The 17,912-nt window shown below is 40.4% G+C and overlaps 1 protein-coding gene across 2 annotated transcripts in view; it reads left to right on the forward strand.

The window, feature by feature from the left end:
* LOC121727384 (protein son of sevenless) overlaps nucleotides 1–17,912 on the forward strand; it is a 39,089-nt gene that overhangs the window by 15,861 nt on the left and 5,316 nt on the right. The window contains exons 8-26 of one of the 2 annotated variants that reach the window (XM_042115199.1): nucleotides 75–139; nucleotides 307–437; nucleotides 773–873; nucleotides 1,064–1,169; nucleotides 3,390–3,531; nucleotides 4,921–5,050; nucleotides 5,140–5,320; nucleotides 5,657–5,725; nucleotides 5,854–5,965; nucleotides 6,084–6,240; nucleotides 6,629–6,802; nucleotides 6,965–7,060; nucleotides 7,370–7,552; nucleotides 7,911–8,073; nucleotides 8,467–8,588; nucleotides 8,892–9,011; nucleotides 9,260–9,335; nucleotides 9,461–9,544; nucleotides 11,822–11,978. In XM_042115199.1, the coding sequence (XP_041971133.1) occupies nucleotides 75–139; nucleotides 307–437; nucleotides 773–873; nucleotides 1,064–1,169; nucleotides 3,390–3,531; nucleotides 4,921–5,050; nucleotides 5,140–5,320; nucleotides 5,657–5,725; nucleotides 5,854–5,965; nucleotides 6,084–6,240; nucleotides 6,629–6,802; nucleotides 6,965–7,060; nucleotides 7,370–7,552; nucleotides 7,911–8,073; nucleotides 8,467–8,588; nucleotides 8,892–9,011; nucleotides 9,260–9,335; nucleotides 9,461–9,544; nucleotides 11,822–11,978 (2,369 nt within the window). The remainder of the gene's footprint in view (nucleotides 1–74; nucleotides 140–306; nucleotides 438–772; nucleotides 874–1,063; nucleotides 1,170–3,389; nucleotides 3,532–4,920; nucleotides 5,051–5,139; nucleotides 5,321–5,656; nucleotides 5,726–5,853; nucleotides 5,966–6,083; nucleotides 6,241–6,628; nucleotides 6,803–6,964; nucleotides 7,061–7,369; nucleotides 7,553–7,910; nucleotides 8,074–8,466; nucleotides 8,589–8,891; nucleotides 9,012–9,259; nucleotides 9,336–9,460; nucleotides 9,545–11,821; nucleotides 11,979–17,912) is intronic. The other variant, XM_042115200.1, reaches the window with a different exon arrangement.

Consider the following 17,912-nt stretch of genomic DNA (forward strand, 5'->3'; position numbering starts at 1 on the left):
TATTTTAATGAAGGTGCAAGAGAAAAATTTGTAGGCAGAGCTAAACTTATATTAAATAAGTTTTTAATTTACAGGTTGAATGCAATCTACATCCGATTAAGAAGTTACTAACAAAAGCACTAGGAAATGGACCAAAACTGTAAGTAAATTATAATCGAAATCCTTACAAAGTAAATTATTAATCTTAAAATATTATAATTAAATATAAAATATATTGTTGTAGACTATGTACGAACTTAATATTTTTAAATATTATAATAATATATTTATTTTTCCATCCTAATTGTGTAATATTTTTTTCTACAGCGAAGGGGCGGTGCGAGCGGCGTCGCGGGCTCGTCGACAGGCGGCCATAGACAAGTGCAACGAGCTCGCGCGACTCGTTGACAACTGGGACGCGCGTGATGTACCGCACTGTTGCAACGAGTTCGTACGCGGTGAGTACGCACTACGCACTCGCGTACGCAAGTACAGAGTACTCATATACGCAAATACGTACACGCCTACACTAACACGCATACGTACACGTATACGCAAGATGTAAGCATACACGCTTACGCAAACAAGTGTGCTTAAACGCATGTATGCACGTACTTACATACTTACAAGTGCACACGCACACATTTAGGTATAGCATTTTGCTATCATCGTCAGTGGTCTTTTTCCTACGTTATGATGTTATGACGTTTACATTTTTGTAAGTCTGCAATAACATAATAAGCTCATGGACGTTCAAAACGGATAATATGAAAAATTGTTATTCGTATTCCAGAGGACACACTATCCAAGATCGGCCCAGGGAAACGAATCGCAGAGCGTCGAGCTTTTTTATTCGACGGACTACTGCTACTGTGCAAACCCATTACTAGCTTGGTAAGTAATAAATATTTAAATTAAAGCGTAGAAAAAAAAACAATATACAACAATAAAAAGGAATACAATATAAGTTTTAGTTATATTATTGTATTTCTTTTATTTTAGATTCAGCTTATAGTTCTGGGAATAAGATTGGACTAATATTTATTTTTAAATAACATATTATTCATGTAATAATTTTGTGTAGGTGGCAGTAAACAGCGCGGCGGGCACGGGCGGCGCTCAGCAGTTGAAACTCAAGGAGAAGTTGCATATACGAAAACTGGAGCTAGTAGATAGACCCGACGCTGACGGTTAGTGTTCTTTGTCATATTGCTGTTTATATTTACTTATGTAGTTTTTTTTTTTTTTTTTTTATTATGAAATTGGGGCCGTCTATAGACTGTTCGTCCATATCCTTTTTTTGTTATTTTATTATTTAGATTTGTCGCACCAAGGATAATTGAAATAATATTATGAATTTTAATTAATTGTGGTCCATCACGCCATGGACACTTTTTTTTTTTTTATATACATATGTGTATATGTATATTTAATAGAATAGAGTATAATATGTTAAACATATAATAAATAAATATATACATTTATTGTTTTATAAATTGCATAATAATAATATTAATGTTTTGAACGGTGAGGTCCCAGTCGGTGTGGCGGCCAGTAGATCCGACATTTTCCGATTTCCTTAGATTTTATGCTGCTCCATCCTTTGCCTTTAGATGTTGTGACATTGGCTTGGTGGAGAGGGGTCACTCAAGCTGGGTGGAGTTTCTAGGTTGTTAAAAAGACATCGTTCTGTGTCGAATCTACCCGCCATGTGGCTTAGGACTTTATCGTTCCTGTCTTTTATAGCCATTTTTATATTATAATCTCTTATGTGTTCGGTTGACACCTCCGTGGTTCTTTTTATGAAGCTTGCCACAGCGTCTCCATCAGTGTCAGTGTAATAGACACAGGTGTTAGTGTGCCGGGATATGGCTACAACTGCATGAGGAACGCTGTCATGGATTGCCAGCTTTCGGGACTTGGTCTGTATGATGATCACCGAGGGACTCGTTAATCCCTGAGCTTCATGGATTGTGAGGACGCGAGAGTCCGTTCCCGATCCATAGCCTGTATTAGTGAGGGCTGCTTTCTCCTCTTGTGTGTGGACAAGATACAGGGTATTTAGATTGGTTTTAGGTATTCTCGCTCCTGAATACTTCATTAGCTTTAGGGACCGCACTATTTCCTTCGATGAATAGATGTTATTATAGACCATGCTTAAGGCGTATGCCACATCCATAGGGCTCCTGTGTGTGCAAGACAACTCCTGGGTGATGCTGGTTACCAGGTTTGGACGAGTGTAATTAAGTTTAAAGAGGTTTTCACGCTCTATAAACGGGAGTTGGTTAATATCTCCAATGAGGATAACATCGTTGGCGCCTGTTAACTGATTCGCCATGACGATTGAGCCGAAATGGTTCATGAGGGCCTCGTCAACTATCAACCTTTTGTAGGTTTCTTTTGTCCCATTTACCAGCAAAGAGGCCATGGTACGAACTTTATCTTTAACTTTGTTCCAGTTCGTAGCGATAGCCTTTGCTTTAGATCCTCGGCTGCTTCGATTGTCGTTGTTATTATAACGTCTGTTTCCTCATTGAAGTTATTAATGATCCAAGTTGTCTTCCCACATCCAGGAACCCCATTGACCCACGAGTAGTTGATAGGTTTCGCGAATATATCCCAGTCCATGCTGGATTCGGGGTCCCCAGATAGGACTTCTGCCATTTCTAGTATCCTGTCTTCCAGCATTATTCTGGTACATTCCGCTATTACCACTATTGGATCCTCAGATTTTGTGATAAATTTGAGAGTTCCCGTGCGTTTTGTCTCATCCTCGTCCAGAACCACGAATCCGCAGTCGGCACTTAACGCCGCCATATACTGCCCTGTCATCGCCCCGGCAATTATTGTGGAGGTGACATTGTCGTATATGGCAGCTTTTGCATCCTCGAGTCTCACTTCTAACAGCTTTTGATTTTTCCGCTGATAGGCCTGCATGATCTTATTGCAGGTCAAGAGCTTTATGGTCTTATTTGCTCTTATTATCGCCTGGAACTCGAGGAAGGCATTTATTATATTATGATCTTCGGGGCTCTGGGCCAGTATGAGTTTTGGCGGGAGCACTTGCCCGAGATCGGCCCTATATCTTTTGTTTTTATTTGCCGGTGTTTGTGTAGATGGTTCCCTCAAAAAAGCCTCCATACTTATGTAGTTGGAATGACCACTTTTTTGTCTATGTTACAAGTGAGGATAGTACAACTAGCGGAGCGGACTGTATTTATGTTCTAAAGTTTAACATACTTTACTGTTGCACCGCCTTGTTTTTAATGGGTACACACTAGGCATCCGTTTACCATCTCTCAGGCGCAGCAAAAACGCACATTCTTAATTAATAGGGCCCTTAATCCTCCATGATTATGTGATTTTTTTTTTTGCTATCGATCTCTTACTCTTTCTTATTATTTCCACAGAGGGCCGTAACCTCATCGAGCTATGTCCACGCGTGGGCCCGCCGGTGCTGCTGGCGGCGGCGTCGTGCGCGGAGAAACGCAACTGGATGAGCGACCTCGTCATGCTCAATACCAAACCCATGCTTGATAGGAGTTTGGACAGGTATGAAGTTGAAAAATTAAATTCTAGGTCCCTTTCTAATCAATTTGAGTTGTTAAATAGTTTTGATCTTTGTCGATGGTTAATTAATATATTAACTAGAGATGTGCCGACTAGTCGGTAAAGCCGACTATGCGGCCACTTTTGTAGTCGGCGAATAGTGCCGACTATCCGGCTTTTTTTTATTTTACTATTATTGAAATTATATTTAACAAAAACCTTGATAATGTTGAAATTAAATGAATTGTTTCTGAAATTACTAGCTGGCAAAGAAATATCTATTATATCTACATTTGGATATTACTTAAATAATTTTTTTATCTTAAATACCAAACATAACAACATAATGATATCTTCAATGAAGATTTATAACGAAAATCTACTCTTATTTAAAATTTAAAAGACTCGGATTTTGTAGTAACGAGTTAGGTAAAAATTAAAGCAAAATTGCATGTTTATCATGATGTACAGTAAAAATATAACCTGAAAACCATCAACTGTATCATGACGTGAACATAACCAAACCACGATCCGACACGTTCGCAGGCTGCGTAATGCGTATAATGTCCCGAATCAGTAGTAAACGAAGCGTTACGGAAACATCTGAAACCATGATCGGTTTGGCCGACTAGTCGGCCGATTAGTCGGCTTCTTTGCAACCAACTAATCGGCTAGTCGGCTAGTCGGCCAAAGTCACGATCTGCACATCTCTAATATTAACCATCGACAAAGATCTATTAAATAATATTAAATCGATATTTTTTTTTAATTAATTTTTGGAAAACTTACAGCTAACATACACATTACAGCAAATATACACATCATATGTATATTTTCGATAGACAGATAAAAAGCAGATACGCGCGTTTTATTTTGTCACCACGCGACATAAACAAAACAGAAAATTATAAAGTTTAATAATAAAACTTATGCTATGTGTATATTTTATGTGATGTCCAAATTGGCTACTTTTGGCGTATTCTGTCTTCTATGGCTCAACCCTTTAACTGTTTGTATTTAACGCCTCCGTGGTCTAGTGGTATAGAGCGCGGCTCTTGACTCGGAGGTCGTGGGTTCGATTCCCGCGTTGGAAACATGTTATTTCCAAGTTTGGTTAGGACAATGCAGGCTGATCACCTGATTGTCTGACAAGTAAGATGATCCATGCGTCGGATGGGCATGTAAAAAGTCGGTCCTGATCTCTCGCCAGTCGTATCGGTCGTCCGTCCCACTGGGTTATGAGAGTAAAGGAATAGAGAGTGGTCTTGTGTACTGCGCACACACTTGGACACTATAAATTACTCCTGCGTAGCTGGCCTGGTTTCAATGAAACCGGCCACCGTCACCGAAACCGGTGTGGGAGCTATATTATTATTATTTGTATTTGTGCAGTATACTGCTGGACCTGGAGCGGCGTCACCCGCTGCAGCTGCCGCCGGTATCGCTGTACCGGTTCGCGGAGCCCGACTCGCCCGCCAACATCGTGCTAGAGGAGCGCGCCGGCCCCGCGCCGCTCATCAAAGTACGTCACTAACTATAGTTAAAGAGACCATCAGGGTTTCCTTAGTCCATCAAGGTCTCAAGAATTTTATTTCTTTGTTTTTATCACAGGGAGCGACGCTGCTGAAACTCGTGGAGCGGCTAACGTACCACATATACGCGGACCTCAACCTCGTGCGCACGTTTCTCACCACGTACCGGTCTTTCTGTTCGCCCTCCGAGCTGCTGGAACTGCTCATAGAACGGTTCCATATACCCGATCCCGCTGATGTGTATGATGCGCCGAGATCACGTGAGTAAACTACGCAAATAAAGTATGCTTTAATAAAGAAAAAGATAATATTAGCTTATATTTGTGGCTGTCGTTGCCATAAACTTTGGCAGTTTGTAAGACAGATTAATTAGTCCTGAGTTATTCTTTGTTTAATTGATAAGTCCGGTCGCGGAGTACGTAGAAATCCCAATGTTACTTGACACTTCCGCATGCGAAATTATTGCTGTCGCTCTTGTTACTTGTGTATACGCAATAGCAACATAATCGCGCGTTATAAACCTACGACGTACGTACTAGGTAAAATTCGTATACATATAATTTTAAATTATTTGTATTTGTGCACGCAAACCATAGACCATAGAAGCAAAACGAAGAAGGATGCGAGTCCTAACTCCTCCGTATTGGAGTTAGATCTGGATATAGGTAAATAGAAAATTAAGATCGCTGAATTTAAAGCGTAATAACGTCATTGTATGACATGATGATTGATGAGTAAGATTTAGTTTATTTATTTTAAAGTTAATTTATAAAAATTCTTACTTGTTGCACAGCTGAGTGTGTGGAGATCTCTGCTGCGACTGACGCTGAGAAGCTAAGTAAAAACACAGCGAGAGAAGACTGGAAGAGGTACAGAAAGGAGTTTCAACAACCGGTCAAGTTTAGGTAATTATAACAATTTATTTTTTTGCATATTATTATGACAAAAATACATAATTACATGCCATAATTATATAAAATTGCATTTTTAAGCCCTGACTAATTTTTAAAAACATTTTCACAGGGTAATAAATGTTTTGCGACACTGGGTGGATCAGCATTTCTATGATTTTGAGCGGGAACCGGCCTTACTAGAAAGACTAAAGGCGTTTCTAGAATCAGTTGACGGCAAACCTATGAAGAAATGGGTGCAGAGCGTGCTCAAGACTGTGCAAAGAAAGGTTTGTAGTAATTGATAAAAGTACATACATACTTAGGCTGCGTCCCCATCAGACACGGCACGGCGCCGCCACCGTGTTACGGCACGACGCCGCCGCACCGTACGCAGCACCGTGACACGGTGCGGCGCCGTACCGTATCACGGTGGCGGCGTCGTGCCGTAACACGGTGCCGGCGCCGCGCCGTGTCTGATGGGGACAGAGCCTTACATCTGTTTTAATTAAAGTCTGTTCTGTTTCAAATACAAAATTTATGTTGACGTAATTTACTAATATGTAAACCTGTTATCGCGCTCTAAAGATACCGTATCATAAAAAGTTCATGCAAAGTATTGAGGCACCAAACAATACCGCTGTTCTAGAATGTCTATGCTAATGTGCACTCTGACAGAGCGGTGGTGGCGCCGGAGACGCGGAGGGCGTGGCGCACGTGTTCGACCGGCCGCCGCCCGCGCCGCTGCGTCACGTCGCTGACCCCGACCGCTACGGCTGGCACCCGCTCACGCTGCACCCTCTAGAGCTGGCCAGACAACTCACGCTGCTTGAGTTCCAGCTGTATCGACAGGTACGTATACGCACACAGAAACGTGCATCGTGCACGTACACGTAAAGTAAACATGTAACTTTTTTAGTCGTACAAATTTGGTAATGCATTTTAAAATATTCCTGCATTGTAGACAATTTTAAAGATCTAACTTAAATTTTATACATTTTACTTTTTACATAGGTGAAGCCATCTGAGCTGGTGGGAGCAGTGTGGACGAAAAAAGACAAAGAAAAGACTAGTCCAAATTTATTGAAGATGATCAAGCATACAACTAATGTGAGTATATATTGTTATTAGTAACAATTTAAATTTCGTTAAAACAAAATATACAGAATAATAATCATGTAAATAATTGCAATACTGTTGAAAGAAATTCACCTCGTAAACTATAGCAACCGTTGATACAACTTGTATTAAAGCCACCATAATTTTAAAAACATGCTATAGTTTACGAGGGGTTACGAATTTCTTTCAACTTTGTAAGTAAGCGAAACATATTCGCGCTCGTTGTAGATATAATATTATGTCGAAAGAGATCGACATACATTCAAAATGTAAGTGCTAACACTACTCAACGTGTTACAGTTCACGCGATGGATGGAGAAGTGGATAGTGGAGAGCGAGAACCTCGAGGAGCGTGTGGGCGTGGTCTGCCGGCTGGTGGAGCTGGCGTGCTGTCTCCGCGACCTCAACAACTTCAACGGCGTGCTAGCTGTCGCCGCCGCCGCGGGTTCCGCTAGTGTCCACAGACTGAGGTCTACGTTCCAGGTATGATGGGCTAACATACCTGATTACTGATTAGCTTGTCAAGAAAGGGAGAAGAAAGGTGTACGTAAAATAGGAATCGAAACAAAGCAATTAACATACAATCTAAAGTATAAAATTCACGAAATAATATTGAAGTATAACAAAGGGCGCTGAATCGCGCTGTCAAAGTTTGCCTGAGATCTGTGTCATATAAACAATGTCTGGGTTTTACTGTGTTGTTAATATGTAACACCATCTATTTAAAGTCGTTATAATAACACGAAGTTCTGTGATGGCCGATTTACACGGGTGACTAAAGCCGCACCCGTGTAAATCGACCTTGACTGACTCTAGTCTAAGAGCTCATATAATATTCTAGATGGTGCCGCCGCGGCTGGCGCGCGCCTTGGAGCAGTTCCACGAGCTGAACTCTGATCACTTCCGGCGGTACCAGGAGCGCCTGCGCAGCATCAACCCACCATGCGTGCCGTTCTTCGGCATGTACCTAACCAACATACTCCACATCGAGGAGGGGAATCTCGGTCAGTGTATATGAATGTTTGTGCGGATGTTTGTGCGGATGTTTGTAGGAGCGCTTACAGACGAACGGCGCTTGACGACGGCACCGAACGACGGCAGTGAGTGTAAAAAAAAATAAAAAATCCAGCGACTGCTGTCGACGCGTGCCGTCGTCAAGTGCCGTTCGTCTGTAAGTAGCTTTACTTTGTCGTCCATTAACCAATCAACACTGCTGTCGAGTAGATAAATCCCTTACAAAATACTTCGAAAACACTGCGTATATATTACAGTTTTATCTGACTTCAACATATTAGTAAACTTGATTATGTTACTGCATTGTATATGACTTGAATTTCAGTACAAAGGCACAGTATACTAGTAACAAACTCCTGATATACAAAAATATTTATTTGCAGACTACCTACCAAACTCTGAGCTGATCAACTTCTCTAAGCGGCGGAAAGTGGCGGAGATCACTGGCGAGATACAACAGTACCAGAACCAGCCGTACTGCCTCACCGTCGAGCCTCGGACAAGGGTGAGTCGTTAAACGTAATTTTTTTGAAAGGCCGCTAAAAATGACAGTAAATCTCAGGCTAGTCTATATATACCTACTTTTTCGAATGTCGGTTCAAAATTTTATTATTTTGCGTTTTTATGCGATAAAACTCAGGCTTGTGTGTACAAAAGCTAGTACTCCGATTTTCGTTCGAATTTAGGACTGAGTAAATCATAAATAAGCACTGCGTGATTGGGAATTCGCGCGTACACTCATTCAGAATAGCTTCCCTCCCTCCCTCAATATTTTGCTAGCCGTTTAATATTTTAAATCCTTTTGCAGGCATTCCTAGAAACTTTGGATCCATTCCCCGGCATGGACGACAATGACGTCACCAACTATCTGTACAAGCGCAGCCAGGAGATCGAGCCGAGAGGCTCTGGCAAGCAGCTACCGAAGTTTGTGAGTATTGCATACTATGTTAAAGTTTGTGAGGATGTTTGTTATTCTTTCAAGAAAACACTACTTTACGGATATTATGGTTTGTCGAAAAAATATATAGTTATTGAGGAATAATACAGTGCACTTCGGAACACGTTAATAAGGCTAAGGCGGCAATCACAGCTTTTTCACCGATATTAGTTGTTCATTATAAAAAAATAAGTTGTATATAATTTTGCTGATAAAACTTATTAAATATTTTATTTCAGCCTCGACGCTACCCCGAATTGTCTCTAAAACCCGTGAAAGTGTCGCGGCGAGCTCACGACGCGCCCGCTGACGACTGTACGTAATGTATATTGGAATAAAAACAGTTTCTTATTCGAAGTATCGTTATACCAAGCTTTTCTCGAAGTACACATAATAAGTACGAAAATTTTCGTACGTTATTATTTGAAATTTGTTTGCAGGCGTGGCTCAGTTGTCACCGACTAGTGGTGGGGCGTGGGACGGCGCTTCGGTCGTCTCGATGCCGATACACCATGAAGACAACAGTATGTATCATTATAATTATAATATTATATCTTTAAACGAGCAATTCTTGGATATATGTATATATATAATTGGAATCTCGGAATCGGCTCCAACGGTTTAAATGAAATTTAGTGTATAGAGGGTTCCGGGGGCGATAAATCGATCTAGCTAGGAATCATTTTTAGAAAATCTCATTTTATTCGTGTTTTATCGAATACCGAGCAAAGCTCGGTCAAATAGCTAGTAAGTAATAAAATTACTATGGAATATGGTGGAAGATGGGGTTCCTAAGCTTCAACATAATTGCTTTTGTCGACAAGGTAAAATGTTCAGTACCTTTCATTTCCCACCCTAAATGTAAGTTAATAAATTCAACAAGACGCAACAATCGCTACTTCTGTTGTGTAGATAATTATCACAACTTCCACAAATATACTCTTGTAAACTCTCTTCGTTCTTCCATTTGAAAATTTAGAGCATTATACACACACTGGCAAAATTAGCGGAACATAGGTAAAAAGGGCCAAAACTTGAATTCAAGTGGGTCGGGCTGTCTGAAAGCCTTTTTTATAGCTTCTAAGCTCATTCAAGAAATAAAATATTGAACAAAACTGGCAAGTTGACAGGTTTTTATAGCAATTATGCCGTAATAAGTGTTTTTCGATTATTGACATTGTAAGTGTTCCTGATAAGAATGGCGTTTTAGCGGGGTGCAAGGTATGCTCAGCTCATTTGATTGTTTGGTTTTTGGAAGAACACATGGCTTAGATACAAAATTAGTGATTTCCCAGCATCTGCGACAGCTAGAGCTGTAACCACGATAGAGAAAGGTCACACCTACCGTTCGCTCAGTCAGGCCTTAGGTGTGTCGGCTTCCGTGGTTCATCGTAACTTTCAACGCTTCAGAGAGACTAGATCTTACGTTCGGAGACGAGAACAAGGCAGATATCGGGTGACAATGGTTCAGGATGACCATTTTGTAAGGAAACAGAACTTAAGAAATCGACCTGAAACTTCTATGCAGACACGAAACCTGTCGGAACAGGTCCAAGATGAACGTGTAAGTGATTGTACAGTAAGAAGAAGATTCAAAGAAATTAAATTAGACTCAAAAGTGCCAGCAAGGGCACCAAAACTTGAGACAGGACACCGAAGAGCCAGGCTAAGATTTGCGCGTGAACATCAAATTTGACAAGTGAGTGAAATCTTGTGCTGTACAGTGATGGGAGCAAATTCTGTGTACATTGTATTGACAGGCGATAAAGAATGTGGATAAATCATAAGGAAAGCTACAGGCCATCAAACTTACCGGAAACAGTGGCCTATGATGCAGGCTTCGTAATGGTTTGGAGTTGCATATGATTTGGAGCCCGCATGGAGCTGATGATTATAGATGATGGTACTTTGACAGTACAGGGCTATAGCACCGACATCCTGGAACTGCATGGTGTGCCTTTTACACAGTTTTAGGTAGTAATTTCAATTTTATGTGCGTCCATAGAGTAAGAAAATCGGGCATTATTACCTAAACGATGCTGGCGTAGCCCAGGTGGAGAGGCCAGCGTGGTCTACGGATGTGGATCCGATTGAAGACGTGTGGCACATCAATGGGTGAACGGTACGAGTTAAAACTCCAGCTCCAAAATGTGTCCAGGACCTCGAGTTGGCGCTAGTGGAGGAGTAGGAGAATATCCCACAGGAAATGATTGACAATTGAAATGCAAGCATGGAATGGCGTATCCAGGCCCTCTTGAGATCCATAGAAGGCATTACACGCTTTTAACATGGCATTTCTTTAATAAAAATGGAGAATTTATCTTAAAAACTTACTACTGAAATTTCAAAGATTTTCTTAATTTTTTGATTTTTGCTGATTTTTTCTATTTTTCACGTTTTTATGCCCTAAGTTTATATACAATTTATTTTTTAATAATCAATTAGTAAATAAATAAATAAATATATAAAAATCAGTGAACAATTTAAAAAAAATTGAAAATGTTATGTTCCTCTAATTTTGCCGGTGTGTTTACAATTATTATAAGTATGTGGCGGTACCCACAGATCGCCTTACATTCCTGCATCGCGCTATCGAAGTTTCGGAGAATGGTAAGATATATACAACGTCTGAAATGACGTCAGTGGGCTTCGGCCTGACCGAGCATGCTATCTCGCTCGGTCCGAAGATCTTCCTTTTCGGTCGCCACTACCAACGTTAAAAGAAAAATAACAAAATACACTTAAATTTGAACAGAATACAATAGTCGTTTTTTTAGGTTATAATTAACTCTCATTATCAGGTCGCGAGGAGCGTCTAGCTGCCAGTCCCCGTCTGGAGCGGTCGAGCTCCAGTTCGCTGGCTCAGCTGACTCACGCGCCGCCGCCCCCGCTCAGCCTGCTCGACAAGGGACTTGCGCTGTTCGATAAGAGCAAGTCACTGGCGGCGCTCAACTCTAGGTATTATTTATTTACTAGATGACGCCCTCAACTCCGTTGCGTCAAAACTCGTTTGTCGCGCGGGAACCGTACATTTTTCCGGGACAAAAAGTATCCCATATCCTTTCCCGGGACTCAAAGTATATGCATACCAAATTTTAGCAAAATTGGTTCAGCGGTTTAGGTGTGAAGAGGTGACAGACAGACAGACAGACACACTTTCGCATTTATGATATCAAAGTATGGATTATCTTGGCCCGCAGTAGGACCAAGTAATAATTTTATAAAACACTAGCGACCCGCCCCGGCTTCGCACGGGTGTAATACTGAAACCTTAATACACTACAGAATGTCTTTATATACAACGTTTACGGCTTTGTTGTCATTAGACAATACAAACATGTTTTCTTTAGAGGTTACTCTTGAAAGAGCGACGTATAATTGGCCATATGAAAAACACTCAACGCTCAAATCTAGGCCTGCAACGTTGAAAGTTTGACCCTGCGATTTATTAATGGTCATTGCAAAAGATATTTTTACCGGATATTGTAGGCGTTTAAATTGGAACGGTAAATCCGATGGTATCAGTGGAATTCGGGGAATCGCTCTACAGATGATTCTCTTTCTCTCTGTATCCGAATTCTATCATTTTTCCTTGTGAGGCGAGCCTCACGCTCTACAGACGATTCTCTTTCTCTCTGTATTCGATTTCTATCACTATTCTGGCTGAGGCGAGCCTCACGTTCTACAGACGATTCTCTTTCTCTCTGTATTCGATTTCTATCACTATTCTGGCTGAGGCGAGCCTCACGCTCTACAGACGATTCTCTTTCTCACTGTATCCGAATTCTATCATTTTTCCGACTGAGGCGAGCCTCACGCTCTACAGACGATTCTCTTTCTCTCTGTATCCGAATTCTATCATTTTTCCGACTGAGGCGAGCCTCACGCTCTACAGACGATTCTCTTTCTCTCTGTATCCGATTTCTATCACTATTCTGGCTGAGGCGAGTCTCACGTTCCGTTGACGATTCTTCATCTCTTGCTGAACGTGCTCTTTTGGCATTCACTGTACTACGACCTATGTTCGAACGACGACGTCTTCCAGGCATGATCGTATAGTAATACCCACAAAGCAACAAATAACCCAATCGCAAAGCAAAAACAAAAGTCCGTTTTTCTAACCAAGTCTAATATATTTTTATCGACAATTCAGAAACCAAAGAACCAGAAACAATGAATATAAGAAAGAAAGCGCTGTGGTTGCTCCTCTGCGTTACCGTCTGCACAACCACACAATGACGAAATACACTATCTACTACAATAACATAAGCCCGAAGCTTATTAGAGCCCCCGGCCGGTTCCGCCGTAACCGCTATGTCCCTCGGCCGCCGCCGCGCGACATATTTTTTGATTCCGCGTAAGTTTATACGTTTGAAAACTTCTAAAGTATTGATCGAAATTGTATAGTGTAAAAGACAATTATAATCTACATTTAATGTCTTAGCTTCCAAACATGTTTATTTGGATAAGGGTTAATGTTGTAAATTGTTAAAATCGCTTCGTAAATAAGCCATTATTTTTCGTAAAAAGTAAAGAACAAAAATGGCTATTGTGAGTTATCCCTAAGAAATAGACATATACCATCGCGGACTTTTTTGTTTACCTTATTAAGGTGTACAATACTGTAGTACATTATTTTGATCTATCTCGTAGGGTTTAGCCAGCGTTTGCAATATAAACGCAAAAAAATGAATTTATTTACGACATAACATTAGAAACCTCTAAAATTATCAGTGTTTCTCTACCATATTATGCATATGTTATACATATAAACCTTCCTCTTGAAACACTCAATCTATTAAAAAAACCGCATCAAAATCCGTTGAGTAGTTTTAAAGATCTAAGCATACATACACACATACATACAGACAGCGGAAAGCGACTTTGTTTTATACTATTTAGAGATTCTTATTTTTATAATTGATAATCGCCAAACTGTGTGGCGAGTAGTGATGTATCTCATCGAATTAAATATATTAAGGGATTGGGAGAAGGTTGGCTTGTGGTAAGCTTTTTATGCTAATGTAGAATGATCACGGCCAGTCATAAAAAAGTGTGCAGAGTGCACCATTACTCATGCCAGTGTTATCTGTAATCTAGATTCAATTCTTGTCGGACAATAAATTGGTCAGCCTGCAGTCCTAATCTAATTTGAAAACATACCAAGCACGTGGCATCTATGTCGCGCAGCAAAGCTCAAAGTAGATAGATAGATAGATAGATAGATTCTTTATTGCTCACATTAACTAAATAATACCATAATGTTTCTAAAACTAAACATAACAAAAAACATAAATGTGTGCAAGGGCGGCCTTATCGCTATGAGCGATCTCTTCCAGGCAACCCTACGAGAGAGGAAAATTTAAACTAAAAGTAGTAGGTATGCGGGGTAAAGAATACGTCAGCTAAATTAATAAAAAATAAATAATAATAAAATAAAAATGACAAGAATATTAAATAAATATAGTTTACAATTGGATATCAAACTGAGCAAAAACGCTATAAGTAATGTAATGATTGTTAAAATAAATATATTTTATAGACTTACATTCTACTTGTAATACATACTTACTTATTATATAATATTCTAAATAAATAAAGACATTTATACCCATTATAAAATTAAACAAACAGTTAATATCAGCAATTACCGGCAAGAGACCTTACTCCTCAGATGGATATGTAGCTTTGATTTAAAAGAAGCTAGTGACTGCGACTCGCGAATCTCTAGTGGCAGATCATTCCACAAGTAAGTGGCCTTCACGGCGAAAGAATCCGCAAAATATCCCGACTTTGTAAACGGTGCTAATAGTTTATTATTATGAACAGATCGTAACACACGCTTATGGTCTGCACTACGATACTGAAAGCGATCCTTAAGGTAGGGGGGAGAGCGGGGATCATTAAGGATATTATATAATAGGACCAGGACATGCTCCTCCCGGCGGAGTCTGATGGGCAGCCACCCGAGTTTCTGGCGAAATTCAGTGACGTGGTCGAACTTGCGCAGTCCATATACGAATCTGATGCAGATGTTTTGTAATCTTTCGAGTTTATTGAGTTGTGCTTCGTTGAGATCTATTAAACAAACATCTGCATAGTCGAGGATAGGTAGAAGTAAAGTCTGCGCAAGCTCGATTTTAGTCTTTACAGGGAGTAAATTTTTCAAGCGATTTAGTGAGCCCACCGCCGCAAAAAACTTTCGACTGGTTTCAGAAATGTGATGTGACCATTTTAAAGTGGAGTCGAAGTATACACCCAAGTTTTTTGCCACATCACTACAAGGTAAGGCTACATTGTTAAAGGTAATACTAGGCAGAGTATCATAATTAGGCCGGTTTATTTGTTTCGAACTACCAATAACAATAACTTGAGTCTTTTTGGGGTTGACCATCAGACCATGGCCCTGGCTCCAACGAAGTATAGTTGCAAGATTCATATTGATAGCTGCAATTGCAGACTTCAAATCATTTGCAGGTGCATGGGTGTAGATTTGAAGATCGTCTGCATAGAGGTGGAAGAGGCAGGTGAGGAGCGGAGTGAGGAAATTAATAAAAAGGGAGAAAAGGAGAGGGGATAGGACACCACCCTGAGGAACGCCAGCTGCAATATCACAGTAACCAGATATTCGATCATTAATTCGTATACATTGCTGCCTACCAACAAGATAGCTACGAAACCACTCCATCACAGGATCCGAGAATTGAAGCGCACCTAGCATAGCAATGAGGATGTCGTAGTCCACGGTATTAAAAGCATTACTGAAATCTAGCAATGCTAGAACAGTAAGTTGCTGGTTAGACATGGCAAAGCGTATGTCATCAGTCACCTTGGTTAAAGCAGTCACAGTACTATGTCCCGGACGAAAGCCAGATTGGAAAGGACTAAGCAAACCATTGTAATTTATGAAAGAATTTAATTGCTGGTAAACAAGGCGCTCGAGTACCTTCGATAGGAACGGGAGAATGGAAATGGGTCGGAAGTCAGAGGGTAAGGTTGGACATTTGATTTTGGGAATAGGAATAACTGCAGCTTTGCGCCAGCAACTGGGAAATGTGCTGGAACTAAGGGAGAAATTAAAAATATGACAGAGGACGGGGAGTGCAACGGGTAAACTGAGAATGATCATTTTTCGGCTTATGCCATCAACGCCCTCGGCGTTCGATTTAATGCTTGCTATGGATTTCTCAACTTCCTGGATAGTAACGGGCTTAAAAGCGAAAGGAGAAAGCGGAGGGTCAGGTGAAGGAGAATGTAAAATATCATTTAGGGACTGCTGTTTGATGGAGGCCGGAATAGGACAGGTAGAAGTGAGGTGACGATTCAGGCCATCAAGGTCAAGGTTCGGCGAGGGAGAGGACTTTGCTTTTCCGATACCCAGGGAGTTGAGAAATGACCATACTTTCGCTGGATCGCCGTTACTAACCGATGAGTGAATATGGCGACGCTGTGCATCCCTGCACAGGCGGCTGCATTTATTACGGAGCTGTTTGTATTTGTCACGATTTTGATCAGTAGGGTTATTTTTAAATTTAGCTTTGGCAGCATTTCTTTTGGCCATAATGCCCTTAATCTCATCTGACAGCCACGGTGCAGGAAGGTGTTTTAATTTCACAGGACGTAGAGGAGCATGTAAATCAAAAACCTGCATTAAGAGAGAGTTGAAGCCATCCATTTTCTCGTCCACAGTGGATGCATTATATACCACATCCCAATCTATAGCTCTAAGATCCTCAATAAATTTTACAGTATCAATTGAACTATAGTTGCGTTGCATTATAATACGGGGCTTGGGTTTAGGATAACGGATTTTATAGGAGAGGAATATGAGGTCATGGTAGGAGAAGGCTTCGGCGCTAAATTGCCCATGTGTGCTAACATGATCAGGAGAGGATACAATCATGAGATCGAGTAGGGAAGGTGCACAATTTGGAAAAAAATGCGTTGGATTAAGGGGGAGGATATGAAGATCAAGGGAGTTAATTATGGATCGGAGTTTGGAGGCACGGGCTGAGTGTAGTTTATCTGTATTCACTAAACAAGTGTTAAAGTCGCCCATAACAATTGTGTGATTGACAGAGGTGACATACTTTTCCAAAAGGACTTCAAATTTGTGGAAATAGTCTATTTGCAGTGAGGGGCTATAGAACACACCAAGCAGTAATTTTAAGTGACCGAATAAAACTTCTATCAACAAGTGTTCAGAGGATTCCGAGTAATCAGAAGGAGATTTGTCAATGATGGTAAAGTTTAGATGTTGTCTAAGGTATATGGCAACACCACCGCCACCTTTACCAGTTCTATCATTGCGGATGAGGACAAAACCAGGTAAAGAGTAGGAAGTTGAAGGGAGACACGGCTTCAGGAAGGATTCGGATATAAGTATAGCATGGACATTCAGGTTGTTGGAAAAGGAAGTAAGGAGGTCAGGATAATGTGCTGGGATGCTCTGTGCGTTGATGTGTACAGCGTTAAAGTTTCGGGGGAACGATGCGAATGTTGTCTCCAGAGAGACATCAAGAGATTGTGAGAGACTGTGAAAGCTCTCATCTGAGGAATGTGACAAGGATGTAAGCGAGTGAAAGTCCGATCCATCATCCGGAAGGTCATCGTTGCTAATACTCGCTGGCATAAACTCAAAATATAACCACTAATAAAATAATAGATACTTACTAATAATAATAATTACTTTCCTATATAAACTTAAAAATATAAATTATGAACTATGTGTAAGGCAATTAATTATAAATTAATATTATGAATAATTTATAAAATACTAATGAGTAATAATTTCTCCACCCGCCTACAGTGTTACAAAACTAAAAAGTACTGGATTACTTATTATTTAAAAGTTTGTATGAAAACATAATAACATAATATAGTTAATAATGG

The sequence above is a fragment of the Aricia agestis genome, chromosome 5 (assembly GCF_905147365.1).
Source record: "Aricia agestis chromosome 5, ilAriAges1.1, whole genome shotgun sequence".
Classification (NCBI taxonomy): domain Eukaryota; kingdom Metazoa; phylum Arthropoda; class Insecta; order Lepidoptera; family Lycaenidae; genus Aricia; species Aricia agestis.